The 22,605-nt window shown below is 37.0% G+C and overlaps 1 protein-coding gene across 1 annotated transcript; it reads left to right on the top strand.

Moving 5' to 3' along the window:
• The first annotated feature begins 11,421 nt into the window (after positions 1 to 11,421).
• LOC150041530 (olfactory receptor 5J3-like) lies at positions 11,422 to 12,345 on the top strand. Its single transcript, XM_090327172.1, has one exon. The coding sequence runs from the start codon at positions 11,422 to 11,424 to the stop codon at positions 12,343 to 12,345; it is 924 nt and encodes a 307-aa protein (XP_090183298.1).
• The last annotated feature ends 10,260 nt before the right edge of the window (positions 12,346 to 22,605 follow it).

Genomic DNA, 22,605 nt, shown 5'->3' with positions numbered 1-22,605 from the left:
ATACACATATATTTAATATATTAGATAACAAGGTGAAATAGTATAACAATATGAGATAACCAAGGCACAGCAAAAGAGATGAGAGATAACATAGTATATTAAGGACAACAATCACTCATTATAGGGCTTTTGTTTTATATCCTGGAGGTCCTTTCATTTCACATCATTCTATATAGCCTTATGTATTTAGGTTTTGTTCTATTGTAAATCTCTGCTAGGAGAGCCCAAGGTTTCTACTGATTATGACAAGTGAGGGAAACCATTGAGCCTATGTTCCTTTGAGTCTGGCTTACTTCACTTAATATGATTTTTTCTAAGTCTTTCCATTTCCTTACAAATGGGGCGATGTTCTTTCTGACAGCAGCATTGAATTCCACATAAATAGCACATACCATATAAATACCACATCTTGTTGACCCACTCAACAATTGAGGGACAACTGGGTTCATTCCATATCTTTGCTATGGTAAATAGTGCTGCAATGAACATCATTGTGCTAATGGATTTAGTATGTCCTTGTTTCTGGATGGTTGGGTAAATGCCAAGTAGTGGAATTGCTGGGTCATAGGGGAGTTCTATGTTTAGTCTTTTGAGGAACTGCCATACTGCTTTCCATAGTGGTTGAATGAGTTTGCACTCCCACCAACAGTGTAGCAGTGATCCCTCCTGGCCACATCCTGGACAGCTTCTGTTGTCATTAGATTACTTGATAATGGCCATTCTACCCGGAGTGAGGTGGAATCTTAGAGTTGTTTTGATTTGCATTTCTTTTATGGCCAGAGATGTTGAGCATTTCTTCATGTGTCTATAGGCCATTCTTATTTCTTCTTCAGAGAAGTCTCTCTTTAAGTCTTTGGCCCATCTTTTAATGGGATGGTTGTTTCTTTGAAGATTTGGTTTGTAGTGATTCAATTTTTTTAGTTGTAGATATATTTTAGATATGAGGTCTTTGTTGTATGGTTAGTGAAGGCCTTCTCACACTCTGTGGGCTTTCTATTAACTTGCTAGCTATGTCCTTTGCTATACAGAAGCTCTGGAGTTTAATGCAGTCCTATTTGTCCAAACTTTCTTTAATTTGTTGTGTTTCTGTGTGTTTTTAAGAGCCAAGGAAACTTAGTATATCTTTGATTCCTTCTTGTAAAGTTTTCAGGGTATCTGCTTTTATATCAAGGTCTTAATCCATTTGTAGTTAATCCTGGTGCAGGATGAAGTGGAAGGATCCAACTTTAGTTTTCTGCAGGTGCTTACCCAGTTCTGCCAGCACCACTTGTTGTAGAGGCTGTCTTTCTTCCATTCTATTTTGGGGGCTCCCTTAGCAAAGATTAGGTGGCCATAGGTCTCTGGATTGATTTCTGGGTCTTCAGTTCTATTCCATTGGTCCTCAGGCCTGTTCTTGTGACAGTATCGAGCAGTTTTGTTTACTATAGCTCTGTTATAGAGTCTAAAGTTTGGTATTGAAATTACTCCAGTCCTGTTCTTTCTGCTAAGGATTGTTTTTGCTATATGGGGTCTTTTATTATTCCATATGAAATTTTGGATTTCCTCTATTTCTTTAAAGAATGCCATTGGGATATTGATGGGTATTGTGTTGAATTTGTAGATAGCCCTTGGCAAGATTGTCATTTTCACGATGTTGATTCTTCCAATCCAGGAGCATGGGAGGTTTTTCCATGTCCTCAGTTCTGCTTTAATTTCCTTTTTCAGGGTTTTAAAGTTTTCATCAAAAAGATCCTTTACATTCTTAATTAAGGTAATTCCTAGGTACTTTATTTTCTTTGAGGCTATTGCAAAAGGAGTTGCTTTCCTGATTGTTGCCTCATTCCCCTCATCGTTGGCATATAGGAAGGAAGTTGATTTTTGAGGGTTAATTTTAAACTGGCAAAATATTTTTGCAGGCCTTTACAAACTATCAATCGAAATACAGATTAAAGAGAATAAATTATGTGTGTAAAATTTACTGACCTGAGTATGATATGACTTGGGTTTTTGACTCAGCTTTATAAACTCATTGCATGACTTAACTGGTTATGCAATTTTAGATTCTGTGTCTGTAAAATAAAGATGTTTATATGGTAAATTACCCTTTTTCAAATTTATTTGCTAAGAATATAGAAATGTTTTTGAATCTTAAAGAATATATATATATATATATATAATATACAAAGAGGATTTGTGTCGAGAGCTCCAGTGTGTTGACTTATGAAACCAGTAGTGGCTACCATTAACAGCCTAGCAGTTATTGTTTTACTATCATCTGTCCATATAGTGGAGAGTACTCTCTTTTCCTCCTTAGTCCTTTAAGATGCTTAAATTTATAATAGTCATTATTAGCTCAAGAATTTAGCCCAATTTTGCCTCAATGACAAGTCAATATATTTCTTACTCTACAGTAATGATATTCATACATAACAGGTTGCCTCTAAAACATCACTGACATTTAACTCATTGAATCTTGGAAGTGGAATTAAAGCTCTATAAATCTTTTTTTTCAATCTCATATATTACCAATGAGAAAGCTGAAGAACAGAAAGTCAGTATTATTAGCTGGTTAGAGTCAGATCTGAGGCCATTGTTTTTCCTTTTATTCTCTTGACAGTCCTGGGGCTTGTACTTAATCACAGGGCCTAGGCCCTGACATTGGGCATTCCTCAAGGCTAGCGCTCTATCACTTGTGCCACAGGACTACTTCTGGCTTTTTATGTGTATGTGGTACTGAGGAATCGACCCTAGGTCTTCGTGTATGTTAGGTAAGCACTCTACCACTATGCCATCCCCCAGGCCCAAGGCAATTTTTTTTTTTAATACAAAGTACTTGATTTTTTTTTTTGCCAGCCCTGGGCTTGAGCTCAGGTCTGAGCACTGTCCTTGGACTTTCTCAAGGCTAGAGCTCTACCACTTGAGCCTCAGCACCACTTCTGGCTTTTTTCTATGTATGTGGTACCAAGGCATTGAACCCGGATCTTCGTGCATGCTAGGCAAGCACTCTACCACTAGGCCAAACTCTCGGCCCCCCAAGGCAATTTTTAATTTGCATTTCTTTTATGTCCAGAGATGTCAAGCATTTCTTCATGTTTCTATTGGCCATTTTTACTCCCTCTTCAGAGAAGTCTCTCGTTAAGTCTTTAGCCCACCTTTTAATGGGATGGTGGAATAGTTGTTTCTTTGAGGTTTTTCTTTTTTGAATACTTAATTTCTTGAGCTGTAGGTATCTTTTCCCACTCCATGGGCTTCTTATTTATCTTGCTGGCTATGTCCTTTGCCATACAGAAGTTCTACAGTTTAATGCAGTTCCATTAGTCCAAATATTGGTTTGTTGTGCTTCTGGGCCTTTATTATGAAAGTTTCAACCATGCCAAGGAGCCCAAGTGTGTCTCCTCTTTCTTCCTGAAAATTTTCAGGATATTTCCATTTACCTCAAAGTCTTTGGTCAATTTGGAGTTTCTTCTGTTGCAGAAAGACAGACAACGATCCAACTTTAGTTTTCTACATGTGTTTAGCCAGTTCTGCCAGCACCATTTGTTAAAGAGGCTGTCTTCCTTTTAGCCAGTATCCTTGGCTCCTTTATCAAAGATTAGGTAGCCATAGGTCTGTGGGTTGGTGTCTGGGTCTTCAGTTCTATTCCTTGGTCCTCAGGCCTGTTGTGAAGCCATTTTTTGTTATATAACTTGCCCATTCCTCTTTCTCATTAGACATTCTAAAGATAGGATTTGATCATAAATTGGTCTAAATGTATGTGTAGATTTCACAGGGATCTTAGGCCAATAAAAGTGTGAATATAGAGTTAACTGACATATGGAGGAAAAACATTGGTGGAGGATATGAAAAAATGTTTGCATGAGTATAAGATATGATTACAGAAAGAGAGCCTATTTACACTGTGACCTTTCAATTAGCCTCAGCTTCCCTTAGGGAGGAATGATTCTGTATTATATACTGTGCATTGCTTTTCCCAGCTCGCTCAGAATAGACATTTATATGGAAAAAAGAATCTAAGTGCCTCAGTCTTTCTAGAACAAACAAATGGGGAGGTAAATGATGTATTGAAGATAAGCTTGGAAAAAATAACAAGAAATTGTGGGTGAGTACTGCAGCTTTGCACATTTTTGTGAAATAAAATAAAGAGTGAAGAGGAGCAAATAACAGGCTGGGCCCTTTTCCTGAAAGCCACTGATTTGGGATATACCCCCCCCAAAAAAATCTGACCTACTCTGATATATTTGCCTGTGGCCTACAACTTGAAAAACTTCAGGCAGAGAGACAAATTTTTCTTTGAGTAACTCTAAATTGCCTTTCACATTTCTGTTTTATGTCTGCAGAAAGGACACGCAATAAATTTGTGTAAGAACGTAGCAGGCAAAAATCAGAGTGGATGAATTCCAAGCTTATATAAACTAAGGTTCCCAATCCTGGGTGCTTTTCTTTTTCCCTGTCAGCAGACTTAGTAAAACAAGACAGATAGTCTGAGTCCTCCTAACTCCTGTCCCATTACTCAGGGATTTTGGAGACTAGGCATTGTGATTGCTTTGTTGAAATAGAATAGGATTTAGTGGGCTATGGTGTGAGGGGAGAGAGGCTGAACAGATGATGGGCTGCATATCAAAGAGACAACAGGGATTCCCAGGAGATATATACACAAAATGCAGGACCTTTACTTTCCAGAAGCCACATCAGGAAGCAAATGTTCATGGTCTTCCTGACCCTGACAATTTGATCCCAGTACAAGAGCCAGAGCAAATACTTGTAGATTTGACGTAGCCTGCACTGTGGTATTGTTGACTAAAATTGTGAAATTTCAGTCACTTGACTGAAGCAAGTATTGCAGATAGCCAGAATTCTGAGTGCCTGTCTGACCTTTGTAAGGCACAGTCATGCTTAATGTGGCCAGAGGTTATTTTCCAAGTACATTTCTTTTGGTTATTTCTAGTGATTACATGGCTGTGTAGTCTGCAAATATCTAATAGTGTGTCTAGTCATCTTTCAGGTGCTGGGCACTTTGAATTTTTCATAGAGTACCCTTTTCTCTTTGAACTGCTCACATCATTCATCAAGCTCTATTCGCCATTCAAGATCCAAATTCGGTTCTCCTTCTCTCTTGAAATCTTTCTTCTCTCTGTCTCTACCATGCTCCCAGCACATATGTGGAATCAGCCCCCTTTCTTTTTCTTTAATCTCTTTGTCTTTATTTCCTCTTTGTCCTCCACACAAATGAATCAGTTAAGTATAAATTGTCATCATTTACAGATGTACATTATATACTATGTGATGTTTCCTTAACATTTATTTTCAATTACTTTGGATTATATCATTGGAGGAACATTCTTGCAAATGCAGCTACTGTGACAAAGAATAGTTTGCACATCATCAGAGTGTGTTCCAAAAATGGGGAAATTTCGTGTTTTAATTTCTATTTTCCTGAGATCGTGGATTTTGTCATGGGATTCCATACTTGGTGTGCTTCCTAATGTATATGCTGTCTATTCTGCTTAATCAAGAGAATCTATCAGATAATCTCCTATGATTTCAACTGTTCTTAGTAGCTCATTAAAAATTCTGTTCACTTTATGCATTATGCATGACAGTTATTTCACCTTTGATCTTCATTTTTTTACAGCACATTATGCAAAATATTTTAGTCATACATTTGAATGTATCATCCTTGTTCTGACCACAGTACTCTCACTTCATTGCTACCTCTACTTTTCAGTAGCCATAACAGCTGGATAAACAATTCTTTCCAATTTTCATACCTAAATTTTACAGGATAGACTTTTATGTTTACGTTGCTGATATATTTGAAACATACTGAAGCATATAATGTATGCAACACATCCAGTTTACTTCTTTTCTCAGTTATACAATTTTCCTAATGTTTACTTTAAGTGCTCTGTGTGTGTGCCTGCACATTGTAACATACTACAGAAGTTCTAATGCGAATCTAATTCTCATTTTAAAAAATGTGCATTTCCTTGGTCTACCATTATTTTGAACAAATACGTCTTATGACACATATGGTTTCAGGATAAAGTTTAAAATTTAAGAGGCTTTCAACAATCATTTCTTTAAAGATGCCATTTGACACTTGGTTCTTCTTATAATTCCATATGAATTACATCATACTGCAAAATTTTAATTGATAGTGCATAAGATCTTTACATTAACTTAAAAGTCATTGCTTTTTTTGTATTTGAGCCTTACCAGTATGTAAGGTATCTCTGATTTATTTGTGTCATTATTTCCAAAATTCTCATTTCATTATTTCCTTTGAGTGCATTTCCTTTGTCACAGTTCAATTTTTCAGGGTACTGAAAAATGTGGGCTTGTCTTCGTTGGGCCACTTGAAATATTTATATATAGTCCAAAATGGCTGATCTATAAGGGACTTCTTTTGGTAAAAGCTTTATTGAATAGAATTTATGCATCTTATAATACATATAGGTAAAGTGTATAATTCAGCAGTTTTTCATATACATGGTTTTTGCAGCAGCATCATTGTGGCTAACTTTAAGAACATTTTCATCATTGTCCATCTTTCTCCCCCCCAAACTGTACCTTGCATTTTTATATCATTCCTTAAGACCACGGCTAGTACTATTGTGCTGTCTGTCTCTATAAATGTGCCTATTTCCAGACATTTCATGTGATAATAAAGTATGGTTAAAGAAAAGCAAATACATTAAGCTTTATCATTTCAATGCAATTTTTATTTCTTAATCTTTAAGACCATTATGTAAATTAGGTTGTATTATTCCCACTATAGAAAAGGAAATTGAAGGGGCTGGGAGTTCGGCCTAGTGGTAAGAGTGCTTGCCTATCATGCATGAGGACCCCAGTTTGATTCCTCGGTACCATATATGTAGAAAAAAACAGAAGTGGTGCTGGCTCAAGTGGTAGAGCTCTATCCTTGAGAAAGCGCAAGGACAGTGTTCATGCCTTGAGTATAAGCCCCAGGACTGGTTAAAAAAAGGAAATAGATGGCAAAGGGGCTGAAGGATCAGCAATTGATGTAGTCATATTATTAGTCATGCAGGAGGTTTTCATCATATGTTTCTGCTTTCTGGAAGCAAGGAAATTTAGAAAACACCCCAACATGTCTTTGCCTCCATTATTTTCAGCACCAACACAAAGAGCACCCACCAATAAGACATGTCTAACAACTGAGCTAAAAGAGAAGGGAGGAGCATAATGAGTTTTACAGCACAGACTCACAGAACCAGAGAAATTTGCTCTTGCAACTTCTTTCCATCAGATATTGAGAATGGCTGGTGACCTTTGTATATTATGAGTCATAGAGCCATGAGATTTAGAGCCCAAAACTGGAAAGAGGCTTATATCAGATAATTTAGTTGTTCCATTTTATTGCTGAAGAAACTAAGATTCAGAATAAATAAGTGATTTGCTCAAGGGCATATAACTGAAATATACTGATAGGTCATATGTTGTTGAAGAAAAAAATTCCTTATCCCTGATCTCACAATAACCTCAGGGGGAAAAAGCAAAATATTTTAATGCAAAGATTCAGTGAATTCACTTAAGAAATCTGAATTTTCAAATTAGTCATGCTACTAATGTACTGAGACCATACATAAGTCATTTGACCTTTCCAGAATTTTATTTTTATTATCACTTATTTTTTCCATTTCATTTTGTGGGATGTGTGCATTTGAGTCTAGAAATTAGTAGGTTGAACTAGATGATATTTTGAAGACTAGCACTTATAAAACACTCAAGAACTTTTATTGAATAGGTAAATATGTGAACTGTACTTAAATTCGAAATGTTAGGCTGTTTTTGGAAGACTCACAGTGAGCTACATAACTGAAGAAATGAAAAAAACGAGGAATCAACTTTTTAAAGTACAAGTACTATAAATTTCAATGTCTTTATGAACAAGTACATGAGTACATTTTTAAAAAAAATATAAAAGGTCACCTCTTCAACAAATAAGAGGGCCTGAGTATCTCCAACAAGTAAATATCCAAGAGACAGTAACCAAGATAATAAATAAATCTGCCATGGTTTCCATCCTGATAGTACCAAATTTAGCATGCATGGATGAGAGTGTCAAATTATTCCTCTGCAAAGTCTAATTTTGTATGTTTATGTTCTTCAGGAAGAAAAAAGCAATTTAATCATCATTTAAGTTAATTCTATTTAAGTTAATTCTATTTAAGTTAAGTCTATTTTATAGACTAAGCATCAGTCACTCAATCAAGTAATATTTAAATAATGCCTACAGTGCATGTGAGTCCCCAGGAAAGGAGATATCCTCAAATGGAAATTTGTAGTGACACGGCAATGTGAAATGAGCATTTGAAATACTTCTCTATCTTCTGATCCAAGATACATGTACAGCCTAAAGCTGTTTATTTAAGCTTTCATAGGTTGAACTCCTTTCAGTGGAGAAGCAGAGCAGATGATGCATGTGTGGGGGGGGAGGGGGGGAGGGGTGAGTGGGAGGGCGAAGAGTACAGCTATGTAAGCAGGAACTGGATCAGGGAGCAGAAAATGAGCATATTGACGTATTCCTCTTCCTGCTCCCGCCTCCCAGAATGGAATAAGAATAGGGATCAGTTCCAGAGTTTACAGAGTGATTTCACATTCATTATCTTATTTGATGCTCATGCCCAACCTATGAGAGGCATGGTTGCTATTATTTTTATCCAGTTTTTGAGATGAGAAATTATGGGAGTTAAGAAGGGTCATGTCTTCCCCCCGACTACCAAAGGTCTATAGAAAGAAATGCCAGGACCAAAATCCATGTCTTCATTTCTCAGAGTAATTCTCTTGCTACTACCAATCAACCCAATTATTTTCTCCTTCAGTTTCCTTATTTAGAGGTGTAAGTTTTACAATGTTTTACTTCCTGTAGGTAATTGAAACAGTTGGGTACAGGAATAAGGAGATAAGGAGTGAATTATACTCATGAATTGTTAGCGTGAATTTAAGATGCACTCTCCATCTACACTGTCAGAATTTTGTGGGAGGGGTAGTAAGTGAATGGAACATGGAGAGTATATTTCAATGTCTCTAAGGTCAATGTAAAATGATATTAATATACATACACACAATATCTCTGTTACAATTTAGTGCAATATCGTGAGAGAAAAATGGTAGTGAATACCTAATACATACACGAGTTGTCATGAAAGAATGGAGAATATACTTTAATGTTCTTAATATGTATCAAGCAGTCTACCTACAGTACATGTTGATGAGATCTCATTAAATAGTCTAGGTTGGCATGGCAATTGCATGTCGATCTGGCTGGTCTAAAATTACTAGCCCTCTTGTGTTAGCTTTCTGAGAGTTGGTATTATAGATGTGTAGTATGATACCAAGTCAAATTTGTATTTTTTGATTATTGAAATATTCATGATCTTCCCTTCCTTATATCCTTCCTCCCTCCATTTGTTTATTTCTTCTTCTTTCCTTCTTCTCTTCTTCCTCCCCCTTCCTTCCTTCCCTCTCTCCCTCCCTCTTTCCTTTCTTTCCTTCACTCCTTCCCCTCTTTCCTTCCCCGCTTCCCCGCTTTCTTTCTTCCTTCCTTTCTTCCTTCCTTCCTTCTTTCCTTTCTTTCTTTCTTTCTTTCTTTCTTTCTTTCTTTCTTTCTTTCTTTCCTTCCTTCCTTCCTTCCTTCCTTCCTTCCTTCCTTCCTTCCTTCCTTCCTTCTTTCTTTCTTTCTTTCTTTCTTTCTTTCCTTCTTCCTTCTTCTTTTCTTCTTGCAATGCCAGTGCCTATGACATGGACGGAATTCAGATCTTCATACATGTTAGATAATTGCTCTACCTCTGAATTATATCCCCAGTGCATGACTATATTTCATTCTTTTTGTACCGAGAACCAAACCTAGGCCTCATACATGCTGGGAAATTCCTCTTCCACAAAATTATATTTTAAGTCCTATGACTTTCTGTTTTGATAAAGGTTGGGATAACTCTTCACAGTTCCTTCTTGTTCAGCCTCTAGGTAAATACAGAAATCTCCTCTAGACACTTCTCACCAATATCTGTTCAATGATCCAGAGAGATCCGGATTCATTTGAATTCTATAAATATAAATTGAGCTGCATGAACTCATCTCTTTTTTGGTCTGGTGCTTCACCCAGGGCTGGAACTGTGCATTTACATGAGATGGCAAGCCAGCATCGGAGACAGTCTGTGAGTACAGGAACAGCATGAAAAGCCACGTACTTTGTCAATACCACATGATTACAGTTATTTTACTACTCAGTCCTTTGCTAAGACATAGCTTCTCACTAAGCCCTTGTAAATGTCACAGCTAATTTTTCATCCACATTCCCTTTGCCCCAAGCATGATCAAAGGAACTAATGTAGTGACCATTATCCTAAAGTTGCATGAATGCAGATTCTTCTTGATTGGTCTTTTAGAAGGTCTAATCTTGAGCTCTCTTTCTTATAGTCACTTATGCAATTCAGATTTCTGCAATAACTGTCCATTGGAGAAATGGCTGTGGTCTTAGCAAATCTTTGCTGACCAACACAAATTGTAAATAATGGTGACTTCTAATGTGTCAAAAATACTCTGACAGTGAAAATATGAGGAGAGATCATACGTGAAGGTAAAACTAATTGACATATTTATTATTACTTCACTTCATACAATTCTTTGGGCATATTTTCACTAAAATTATTTTATTCATTGAATTTCAAAGCAATTCATCATTTGATTAATTTGATCAACATTTATTGAATAAAATGCCAGTTAACCACCAAGTATTGCCAGGGTTGGGTATGGTTTTTAAAGGGAGAGAGGGAGAGAGAATGAGATGAAATGTCACAGCATGAATTTCTTTTTTTTTCTTTAGACAGAATTTCAGAGCATGAATTTCTAAGAGTGTGCAGTCATGTTGATAAAGAGCAAAAACCCTCATTTATTAATTTCTTCAAGTAGCAGTAAATGCCTTCTACCTCCTGGGCTATTATTTTCCTTCTAAGCATTTTTTTGTTGCCAGCCCTGAGGCTTGAACTCAGGGGCTGGGCACTGTCCTAAGGCTTTCTCAAAGCCATCACTCTACCACTTGAGCCACAGCAGCACTTCCAGCTTTTTCTGTGTATGTGGTACTGAGGAACTGAACCAGGGCTTGGTGCATGCTAGACAAGCGCTCTACCACCAGGCCATGCTCCGGCCTTCTATTTCCCTCCTTATCTGAAATGTTCCTCTTTTTTTCCTTCCCACTTTTCTTCAATCCTTATATCTTCTATATTATGCCTTGGAAAAGACATTTTTGTAATGGTATTTGTAAATGGTTTAATGTGAGCTGTAGATGAAGGAACCAATTGGGTAGTGGCATATGCTTCCAATGGGGTTGTCTTATTCACATCATCTAGTTTTCTCTTATTTTCACTTCAAGGATATCTAAAGAGTTTTTAACACGTTAAGAAAAATTCTCAGCATGTTCCAATGGAGAATTCATCTATAGACACAGGATTCATCCTTGCTGGTATGACTGATAACCCTCAGCTTGCAGTCCTGCTATTTGGAGTCTTCTTTATTGTTTATGTGGTAACTGTATTGGGGAACCTAGGATTGGTGGTCCTGATCAGAGTAAGTCCCCGCCTCCATACTCCCATGTACTTTTTCCTCTCTCATCTGTCCTTCCTTGATTTCTTTTTCTCTTCCATTACAACCCCAAAGACTTTGGAAAGTTTTTTATCTCAGCTGCAAGGTATTTCTTTCTTTGCATGTGTGACTCAAATGAGTCTGTTCATAATCTTTGCCTCTGCTGAATGCAATGTTTTGGCTTCCATGGCCTATGATCGGTACACAGCCATCTGTCACCCACTAGTCTATCACATCACCATGTCAAGAGTTAATTGTCTCCTCTTGGTAGCAGGATGCTACCTTGGTGGCTTAGTCAACATGGTTGCTGTAACAAGTTCCATCACACAACTCTCATTCTGCCAACCACATATCATCCCACACTTCTTCTGTGATATTCCTCCACTGTTAACAATGGCTTGTTCAAATCCCTGGCTCACTCAGATGTTGGTTATTGCATGTGGAGGATTCACCCTGGTTACTTCTATTGTGGTGATCATTGTCTCCTATATGTCTATACTTGTGACTGTCCTGGGAATTCCCTCATCTTCTGGAAAACAGAAAGCCTTCTCCACTTGTGCTTCCCACTTGACTGCTGTTGGCCTATACTATGGAACAACTATGTACACGTATTTGCAGCCCTCTCAGCATGGATCCCATGCTGGAAATCAGATGGTCTCAGTGTTTTACACAATGATGATTCCCATGCTAAATCCTCTCATCTATAGTTTGAGAAACCAGGAAGTGAAAGCTGCCTTGCATAAAATATTGAGATATAACCTCTGAGCTTCTGCTGTGTATCTCAAGAATATAATAGGTCTAATGAAGACTTGCTCACGTTTTATTCAGTGTTCCCTTTGCCTACAAATGAAACCTTGTTAGGAAGAATTCAATTGCTCTGGTGGTTTAGAGGAGCAGAGGGAAATTATATAAACATAATAATAAGCATTTTATGATGAGAAATATTGAAGAAGGAAATATGTAATTTTGTTGACATAAATTTACCAATCTGACCATCGAACCTGTATGATAGCATCAGATACAAATGAAACTAATTCCAATATATCAAGAAGGGTAGAACATATACACATATAATTTCATAATAAATTACAGAAGAAGGCGTGGATGGTAACTGGGATACAGTAACCTTGCAACACTGTACATGTACTTACATCATGAATTTACTTGGTGCACTTTAGATTGAATTTCAGTCTAAATCTTTCATAAGGACCCAGAAGACACCAAGTGCTGAGATTTCATACAGGAGTTATTAGGTAAAATTATTGAGATTGCTATATATAAATTTTAAACACAGTGATAATCAGCCCAAAATGGCTGGGTTTTCAAATTAGAATTTGAAGAGCATGTATTAAAGACACAATTGATTATTGCTTAGTGGGATCTCCAGTCCTGAATTGCAGCTTTGATTTTTAAATTTAATTTTATTTTTTGTGGGTCATGGGGTTTGAACTTGGCCTGCACGCTGTCCCTGAACTCATCAGCTCAAGGCTACCAACCTACCCTTGAGCCAAGCCCCACTTCTCATTTTTCTAGAGGCTAATTGGAGATAAAGAGTCTCAAGTCCTCTTGTGCCTGGGGTGGCTTTGATCCTCAGATCTCAGCCTCCTGATTAGGTGTATGTAGTAGTACATGTGTGAGCCATGGCGCCCGGCTGCGGCTTTTATTTATTTTTTTTGGTATGCGATTTTTGAGTGAATCTGTAAATATTGAGTAAACAATGGAACAGACCTTGTTATTCTTTATCATACTTCCAATAGGCAATGCAAGTGTAAGTATAGCCCCAGTTCATTCACTCATTCATAACTACTCATCAGGATTTACAATAATGTAAGAAAGACATGGATATTGCTTGCTATGCTGCATAACTGTAGCTCAATGGTAAAGTACTCACTTATTAAACATGCATGAGGCTGTGAGCACAGTCCTAACACAGTGCCCAGCACAAAAGTATCCTGAAGGCCTTACTGTCCCATGTCTAAAAAATATAAGCCTCGAATGTATTTTCATTTCATAAAGAGATCAAGCATAGAAAATAGAAAGTGATCTAAATCTAAGAACCAATTGAGAAGTGCTAATCAAATTAGGTCAAGGTCAAAAGAAAGCAGCAAACGGAGCAAAGCATTGAGGCCAGCCTTGGTTACAGAGTTAAGACCTTGTCTGTAAAACAGAACAAACAGAAAAATAACCCACTATCAACAGTAATTAAAACAAAGTACAATTTATCCACATGTACAATCAAATACAATCTATGGATTCCAAGAATATTGTACTTTTGATCTCTAGTTAAGAAATTGTTTAGCCACAGTAGCCATCATCTGTGAACATCCAAAACTTATGGTTTTAACAATGCTATTGGGTTTGCTGGGTAGCCATGTGAAAGCCCATTTCCCAGCTCCCAATAGGGAGCTGCCAGCGGGAACCTTCACCTCAGGCACTTGAAACCTTAATATTTCAAAATTGCACCCTTTCTAATCCTTCTCTTCTTCCCATCTCCTTCCAAGTGAATTATATCACCCACACCTGAGAATCAATTCCTCAGCTCCCTGCATTTAATCATGAACCGATTCTATTAATTTCCTCTTCCAAATGCCTCTTGGATTAGTGCTTTCTTTACTGCCAGTAGCACTGTGCAAGCTTCAAGATATATATATTTTTTGGGAGGGGGAGGCTAGGATTAGTTAGTCTCATATCCCTTCTTCCCACTACTCTGGATTATATCAAATCTGTTTCACATAACCCCAATGGTTTAAATGTAAGTCCAGTCCCAGTAGTCCTCTCTCATTCTTCACAGCTTAAAACGTTTCTGTTCACGCTGTGCCAGTAAAATAAATTTCAACTCACACCCCTTCCTTCTTAATATAGCATATAAATATCACCATTCCCCAAGTCCCACCAATCTTTAAAGTCAAAACTTAAATCCCATCTTCTTTTCTAGGTAGCTTTACTTGATGTTTCAGGGAGAAGTAAGATTCATATTCTGTCTTCCCATTCATTTTGCATGTCATTTCTATTATAGCCTTAGGGCATTTGTCTATTTAATAAAATTCTCAGGGTTTTTATACATTTTGATTTTGCAATTAGACTGAAACTCTTTGAAAATATGGAAGCATGTCTCGTTAAGTTCCGCATCTCCAACCATTGGTCTAACATGGGTTCTAGTAGTCTTAGTAAAAGTTCAAAACACATTACAGAGTCAAAATTCACTCACAACGTTTCTTATTCAGCCCACTTTCTCCACCTGGCATTGTTATATCCCATCATATAATGAAGGCAAAAATAAAAATTCTTACCTTCAGGAGTAGCAGATTAGAGATTCGCCTCATGGAATGTTGTGGATGTTTCTTGTCACTCCACAATAGGGAATCTAAACTACCTTTCCTTCATTTACTTTTTTTTAATTAAAGAATTTATTAACCTTGATTTTTACATCATATTTCAAATGACGTATTTACCAAACAAGTATTCAAGAAGGGAATCTCTATATACAATCACTGGCACTTAGATTTTAGAACAAAATTAAAATTAGGCTGAGGGTTTATATGTTATAGATACATATTAATCTATGTAATAAAATGTTATGTCTATAGAGTCATAAACTTTTATGTCTGTGTAGTTGTGTTTATATTTCCAATACCATGGCCATAGCATTGGGTACTCAAATATTGAGTCCTCGCTCTTGTACTGTTTGGATCTAATAGTCATATATTAAGGATACCATGCGCCTTTTGTTCCTTTGGTCTTGACTTGTCTCACTCAACATATTTGCTCTAGATTCATCCACTTCCCTGCAAATACCATTATTTTATCTTGTCTGTTGGCTATGTAGAATTCCATTATATATATATATATATATATATATATATATATATATATATATATACCACATTTTCTGTATCCATTCATCTGCAGTAGGGCATTTGGTGTTTCCATTACCTGGCTATTGTGAATAGTGCAGAGATGAACATAGCTGAGCAGGTGTCCTTATCATATCTTGGGTAATGATGTTCAGGATAGATGCCCAGGAGTGGTATGGCGGGATCGTAGGGAAGGTCAATTTTCAGTTCTTTAAGAAACCTCCAAAGTGCTTTTCAGACTGGCAGAACTTGTTTATAATCCCACCAACAGTGCAGCAGGGTTCCTTTTTCTCCACAACCCCACCAGCATCTGTCATTGTCTGAGTTCATAGTCTTGGCCATTCTTGTTGGGGTAAGGTAGTATCTTAGGATTGTTTTTATTTGCATTTCCTCTATGACCATGAATGATGAGCATTTTCTCATATGCTTTTCTGCCATTTTAAACTCTTCTTTTGATAAGTCTCTCTTTTAGTTCCTTTGCCCATTCAGTGATTGGTTTGTTGGGTTTGGGGGGGATTAGTTTCTTGAGTTCCCTGTAGATATTGGATATTAAGTATTTGTCTGATGTATTATTGGTAAATATCTTTTCCCAGTTGATTGGCTGTCTCTCTACTTTAGTCGCTTTGCTTTTATATGCACAGAAACTTCATTCACTTTCACTGTTCAGTTCACCACTGGCTTTGATCCCATGGCCCTCTCTGGAGTTTTTTCTTCCTATTCATTGGCCATAGAAAATGGCAGATTCCTTCCTGAAATAAGACAACATCTTTTTGTGGAGTACAAGTTTGGGGACATTCTAGTTCAGAAGCCAAATGTAAGAAGACTCAGAATTGAGAGTGATGGATCATTAATTTCTTTTTAAATATGATTTTGTTGTTATGCTTAAGCTATTTTACAGAGGGGTTACCCTTTCATAAGTCAGGTGTTGAGTACACTTTTTTTCTTTTGGACAATGTCACCACTTCCTTCTCTTTCTGTTTTTTTTATGAAGTGCTGAAAAAGTATGGTGGACAGTGGGTATTTTTTAATTGTCAGAGTGATATATAAAAGGGTCACAGTTACATTTGTCAGATAGGGAAGAAATCACTTCTTGAACATTGATATGACTTCCTGTTTTTCTCCCATTTCCATCCCTCATCCTTCCCAATCATCTTGTCATTCCAATTCCCTTCCCAATTTTAAATAAACAAATAAACATATATACACTATGCCACACACTTCCTTCTCTTTTCCTCAGTTTCCCCCTTCAGTCCCTGCCCACAAGTCGCACAGTTTATTTTTCATAAAGTGTGTACAGAAAAGTATGACTCCATTTATCACTCTTTCCCTCCCTTTGTGAGCACCCCTTTCCTCCTAAAAAAAGTACAAAGCAAAAATAAACACTACCTCCAATAACAACACTACCAACAACAAAAGACATGTTCTACTTCTTGGATTTTTTGATAAATAGTATTTTTAATTTTTTCAATTTAAATTTTTATTGTAAAGTACAGATGCGTTATTGATGTACAGAGGGGTCACAGTTATATAAATAAGGTAATGAGTATACAAAACCTAGGTACATAAGGTCATATAGGATGGGACTAAATGAAAGCATCTCTAGGATATGGAAACAAGAACTTTATCTTGTGTGATTGTTGTTCTTAATGTACTGTGTTATTTCTCTTCTCTTTTTTGCCCTTTGGTTAATCTCATATTGTTATTGTATCTGACTTTGTTACCTGGTATATTGTATATACGTGTATTTATATGAAAGGGAATGGGAGAAATCAAGATGGTTGGGAGGGGTGGGGGAGGGAAATGGGGACATAAACATGAGAAGGGGTATCAATGTGTGAGAAGTGATGCACCTACTAACTGGCGAATGTAACTGTAACCCCTCTATATATTACCCCTACAATAAAAGATAAAAAAGAATTTAGATGAAAAAAAGGTATTGAGTACCTTTCTTTTTGAACAGTTTTAACCACCCCTCATTTTCTCCCATTTTCCCCTCTGCCTCCCCTCCCCTCTTCAGTTTGATAAAGTCATATTTATCCAGACTTTCTTTGATTTATTGTGTTTCTGGATCTATATTTAGGAAATTTTGACCTGTGCCAAGGAACCATAGTGTATCCCTTGTTCCTTCCTGGAATATTTTCAGAGTATTTGCTCTTACCTCTTGTCTTTGACTCATTTGGAGTCGATTCTGGATCTAACTTCAGTTTTCTACACCTGTATAGCCATTTCTGCCAGTACCATTTGTTGATGAGGCTATCCTTCTTTCATCTGATGATTTGGGCTCCCTTATGAAAGATTAGGTGGCTGTAGGTTTGTGGGGTCATTTCTGAGTCTTCAATTCTATTCCATTGGTCCTTAGACTTGTTCATGTGCCAGTAACAATCTGTTTTTAATATTATAGCTTTATAATACAATTTGAAGTTTGGTATTGATATTCCTTCAGTAATGTTTTTCCTGCTAAGGATTGCTTTTGCTATTCAGGGTCTTCTATTATTCCATATGAATATTTCGGTTGCTTCTTTTATCACATTAAATAATATTGCTGGGATGTTGATAGGTATTACATTGGATTTGTAGATAGCTTTTGACAGTATTACCATTTTCATGATGTGAACCCTCCTAATCCAGGATCATGGGAGTTTTTTCTACTTCTTTAAATCTGCTTTAATTTCTATTCTTACATCAGAAATAAATGGCATCATCCCATTTGTAAGGAAATAGAGATTTGGCAATAATCATACTAAGGAAGTAAGCCAGACCCAAAGAAACATAGGTTCCTTGGTTTCCCTCGTTTGTAACAATTAGAAGATGTCTAGGATAGTCCTAGCAGAGAATCACAATAATTCAATAGCTATGTACATATGACCATATAGAATGATGCTAATTGAAATGAACTCCAAGAAATGGAAAGAAGAGTGTTTCTTTTGTTTTATTTTCTAATATATTGTGTGCCTTATATCTTTTCATTCATTTTTGTTTCCTTTAGTTTATCCCCTATAGTCACTGTTTTTGATTTTAGTGATATATATATATGTATATATATCCATATATATATATATGCTTTGGGGAAGAGCAGGGGACTGATAAAATGCTGAAACAGTGGATAAAGGATGAACCAATTCAACAGTGATACTCACAGGACACTCTATTGGAAATGAACGTTAAAACTTAGGGGGAGGGAAGTCGGGAGTAGGAAAGTGGTAGAAAAGGAGGGAGGGGTAACAGTGATGGAGAAGAAATGTACTCATTTTCTTATTTATGTTACTGTAACCCCTCTGCACATCACCTTTATAATAAAATAAAATAAACCTCCCTTTTCCCTTTCTTGGAGTTCTTTTTTATTACTTTAAAATTTTTTTATTTTTTATTTTTTTCATATATTTATTATTGTAATTAATAGAAGGGTTACATGATATTTGCCAGATAGAAGGTGCATTAATTCACATACATTGATACCCTTTCACATGTCTTGGTCCCCATTTCCCTCCCCCCACCCCACCCCTCATCTTGTTTTCCCCCCTTCCCTATCCAATTTCAAATAACCAAATACAAATATATCTGATATATCAGGTAACAAAGTGAGATACTGTAACAATATGAGATAATCAAGGGACAGCAAAAGAGATGAGAGAAAACATAGTACCTTAAGAACAACAATCATTCATTATATGGCTTATGTTCAATATCCTAGAGATCCTTTACTTTAGCATCATACTATATGGCCTTTTGCATCAAGGTTTTGCTCTATTGCAAATCTCTGCTAGGAGAGCCCAAGGTTTCTACTGATTATGACAAATGAGGGAAACCATTGAGTCTAAGTTCCTTTGAGTCTGGCTTACTTCACTTAATATGATTTTTTCTAAGTATTTCCATTTCCTAACAAACGGGGCAATGTCATTCTTTCTGACAGCAGCATAGAATTCCATTGTGTACAAATACCACATCTTTTTGATCCACTCATCAACTGAGGGACATCTAGGTTGGTTCCATATCTTTGCTATGGTAAATAGTGCTGCAATGAACATTGTTGTGCTGGTGGATTTAGTATTTCCTTGTTTCTGGATGATTGGGTAAATGCCAAGTAGTGGAATTGCTGGGTCATAGGGGAGCTCTATGTTTAATCTTTTGAGGAACTGCCATACTGCTTTCCATAGTGGTTGAATGAGTTTGCACTCCTACCAACAGTGTAGTAGTGATCCCTCCTGGCCACATCCCCTCCAGCATCTGTTGTCATTCGTTTTCCTGATCCTGGCCATTCTAGCTGGAGTGAGGTGGAATCTTAGAGTTGTTTTGATTTGCATTTCTTTTATGACCAGAGATGTTGAGCATTTCTTCATGTGTCTATAGGCCATTTTTGTTTCTTCTTCAGAGAAGACTCTCTTTAAGTCTTTGGCCCAACTTTTAATGGGATGGTTGTTTCTTTGGAGATTAGTTTTGGAGTGATTCAATTTTTGGAGCTGTTGATATATTTTAGATATGAGGCCTTTGTCCGTTGTTTGGTTGGTGAAGATCTTCTCCCACTCTGTAGGTTTCCTAATTCGTTTACTAGCTATGTCCTTTGCCAAGCAAAAGCTCTGCAGTTTAATGCAGTCCCATTTATCCAGCCTTTCTCTGATTTTTTGTGATTTTTGGTCCTTATTACGAAAGTTTCGACCTGTGCCAAGGAGGTCTAGTGTATCTCCTATTCCTTCTTGTATAGTTTTCAGTGTGTCGGCTTTTACCTACAGGTCTTTGATCCATTTGGAGTTAATTCTAGTGCAGGGTGACAAAGAAGAATCCAACTCTACTTTTCTGCATGTGCTTAACCAATTTTGCTAGCTCCACTTGTTGAAGAGGCTGTCTTTCTTTCATTCTAATTTTTGGCTCCCTTGTCAAAGATTAGGTGGCCATAGGTCTGTGGTTTAATATCTGGGTCCTCAGTTCTATTCCATTGGTCTTCAGGTCTGTTCTTGTGCCAGTACCAAGCTGTTTTGGTCACTATAGCTCTGTAATAGAGTCTAAAGTTTGGTATTGAAATTCCTCCTGCGCTGTTCTTTCTGCTAAGAAGTGTTTTTGCTATACGGGGTCTTTTATTATTCCATATGAAATTTTGGATTGCCTCTTCTATTTCTTTAAAGAATGACATTGGGATGTTGATGGGTATTGCATTGAATTTTTAGATAGCTCTTGGCAAGATTGTCATTTTCACAATGTTGATTCTTCCAATCCAGGAGCATGGGAGGTTTTTCCATTTCCTTAGTTCTGCTTTAATTTCCTTTTTTAGGGTTTTAAAGTTTTCATCAGAAAGGTCCTTTGCATTCTTAATTAAGGTAATTCCTAGGTACTTTATTTTCTTTGAGGAGGCTATTGCAAACGGAGTTGCTTTCCTGATTGTTGCCTCATTCTTCTCACTGTTGGTGTAGGTGAAGGAAGTTGATTTTTGAGGGTTAATTTTATACCCTGCTACCCTTCCAAAGTTTTGAATCAGCTCAAGGAGCTTGGGAGTAGAGTTTATAGGATTCTTTAAATACAGGATCATGTCATCTGCAAAGAGGGAAAGTTTTACTTCCTCTTTCCCTATTTGGATCCTCTTTATGCTTGCTTCTTGCCTTATTGCACTGGCTAGGAATTCTAATACTATGTTAAAGAGGAGTGGAGAGAGTGGGCATCCTTGTCTCATTCCTGGTTTTAGAGGGAATGGCTTTAGCTTTTCGCTGTTAAGTATAATACTAGCTGTGAGTTTGTCATACACAGCCTTTATTATATTGAGGAATGTTCCATGGATTCCTAGTTTTTCCAGAGCTTTTAACATAAAGGGGTGTTGTATCTTGTCAAATGCCTTTTCTGCATCTATTGAGACAATCATGTGATTTTTGTCCCTGCTCTTGGAGTTCTTTTTGATAAGTATAATTTTTTTGGTTATATGCACATAGCTATTGAGCCACTTTGTGATCCTTTCCTAATAATATCTTCCTGTGTTATCACTGTGCAATGCTTAGAATGAGGAGGTTGTATACATATTTGGGATCTTCCCCTAAGAGTATCTTCCTTTTGTCTAACAGATTATTAAGTTCTTAGTAATTGGAATGATAAAATGAGTATCTGTGCAAGCTGAGAATACACAAAAAACAGAGAAACAAGCTCAAGAGATTTGAATGAAAGAAGTCTGATGTACCCACTAGCCTGGGTTTTACCTGTCTGTCCCTGAGGCAGCTCTCTAGAAATTCAATGATAGGAAACACTAGATTAAACAAACTTGTTCTTTTTCACTTTATCCCCAAGGAAAAGTAATACATGGAGATCACTCAGTGAGTGACAGAGCCAGAACTGGAATTCAGCTTTCCTGATTCATAATCCCAGAATACTATTACAATCTTTTTTGTGCTGTAACCCTTAACACAGCTGGGAAGGTGAGATGAAGTGGGTATCATCATTTTGAACAACAAATACTAACTTGCCATCTATTTCCTTGACATGCCAAACTCTCTCCTCACAAACAGCCCCAGAACAGCTAGAGAAAGCTACAAATCCATCAGCTCTTGTCATTCCTGTCCAAGAACTGATAGACCTTGGAGTGTACCAAAATACTTTATTCATGAACAATCCCTAACATGAGGACTGACTTCATGTTTTTAGATCTAGTGTAAAGTATATACATAAAATCTATTTTTCAAGAAGTAGGTAAAGCTTCTAGTAAAGTTACTTAAACATAACGACTTTGCCTTTTTTATAGTCTTTCATTGTGTTTTAAATTGGCTGCTTAATTCCACACCCTTGCAGGTACAAGGTTGCTTGTGAGGCAGGTGTAGGTTCTCATACATGTACAATGACATTATCTTGTGATTCAGTACACATGTATATGGTCCATTGAGTACCAGATTTCTTCTTCTTTTACCTGCTGGACAGATGCAACATACCTTAGGTCGGGGGGGGGAGTTTAGTCACAAATATCCTCTTTACATTCTTTACAGGTTGCTTCTACCCACTAATGTTATTTTAATTTCTGCCCAGGATGTACCAAGTACCTGATTGTGGTGTGTGACACTGTATGTCAAGTCACCTATAAAAGGCAATGTGATACTGACATTCTGTGACTTAGGTAGCTGTAATATGTCTAACCATAAGAGTTTGCAGTGTCTGAGCCTGATCTTGTTTGTGTTTCTTGCTTTGGCTGCTATAGGTAGACCAGATG

The sequence above is a fragment of the Megascapheus bottae genome, chromosome X, assembly GCF_031878675.1.
Source record: "Megascapheus bottae isolate mThoBot1 chromosome X, mThoBot2.hap1, whole genome shotgun sequence".
Classification (NCBI taxonomy): Eukaryota; Metazoa; Chordata; class Mammalia; order Rodentia; family Geomyidae; genus Megascapheus; species Megascapheus bottae.
Note: the sequence above shows the minus strand (reverse complement) of the source record. Positions and strands in the feature narration are given on the sequence as shown.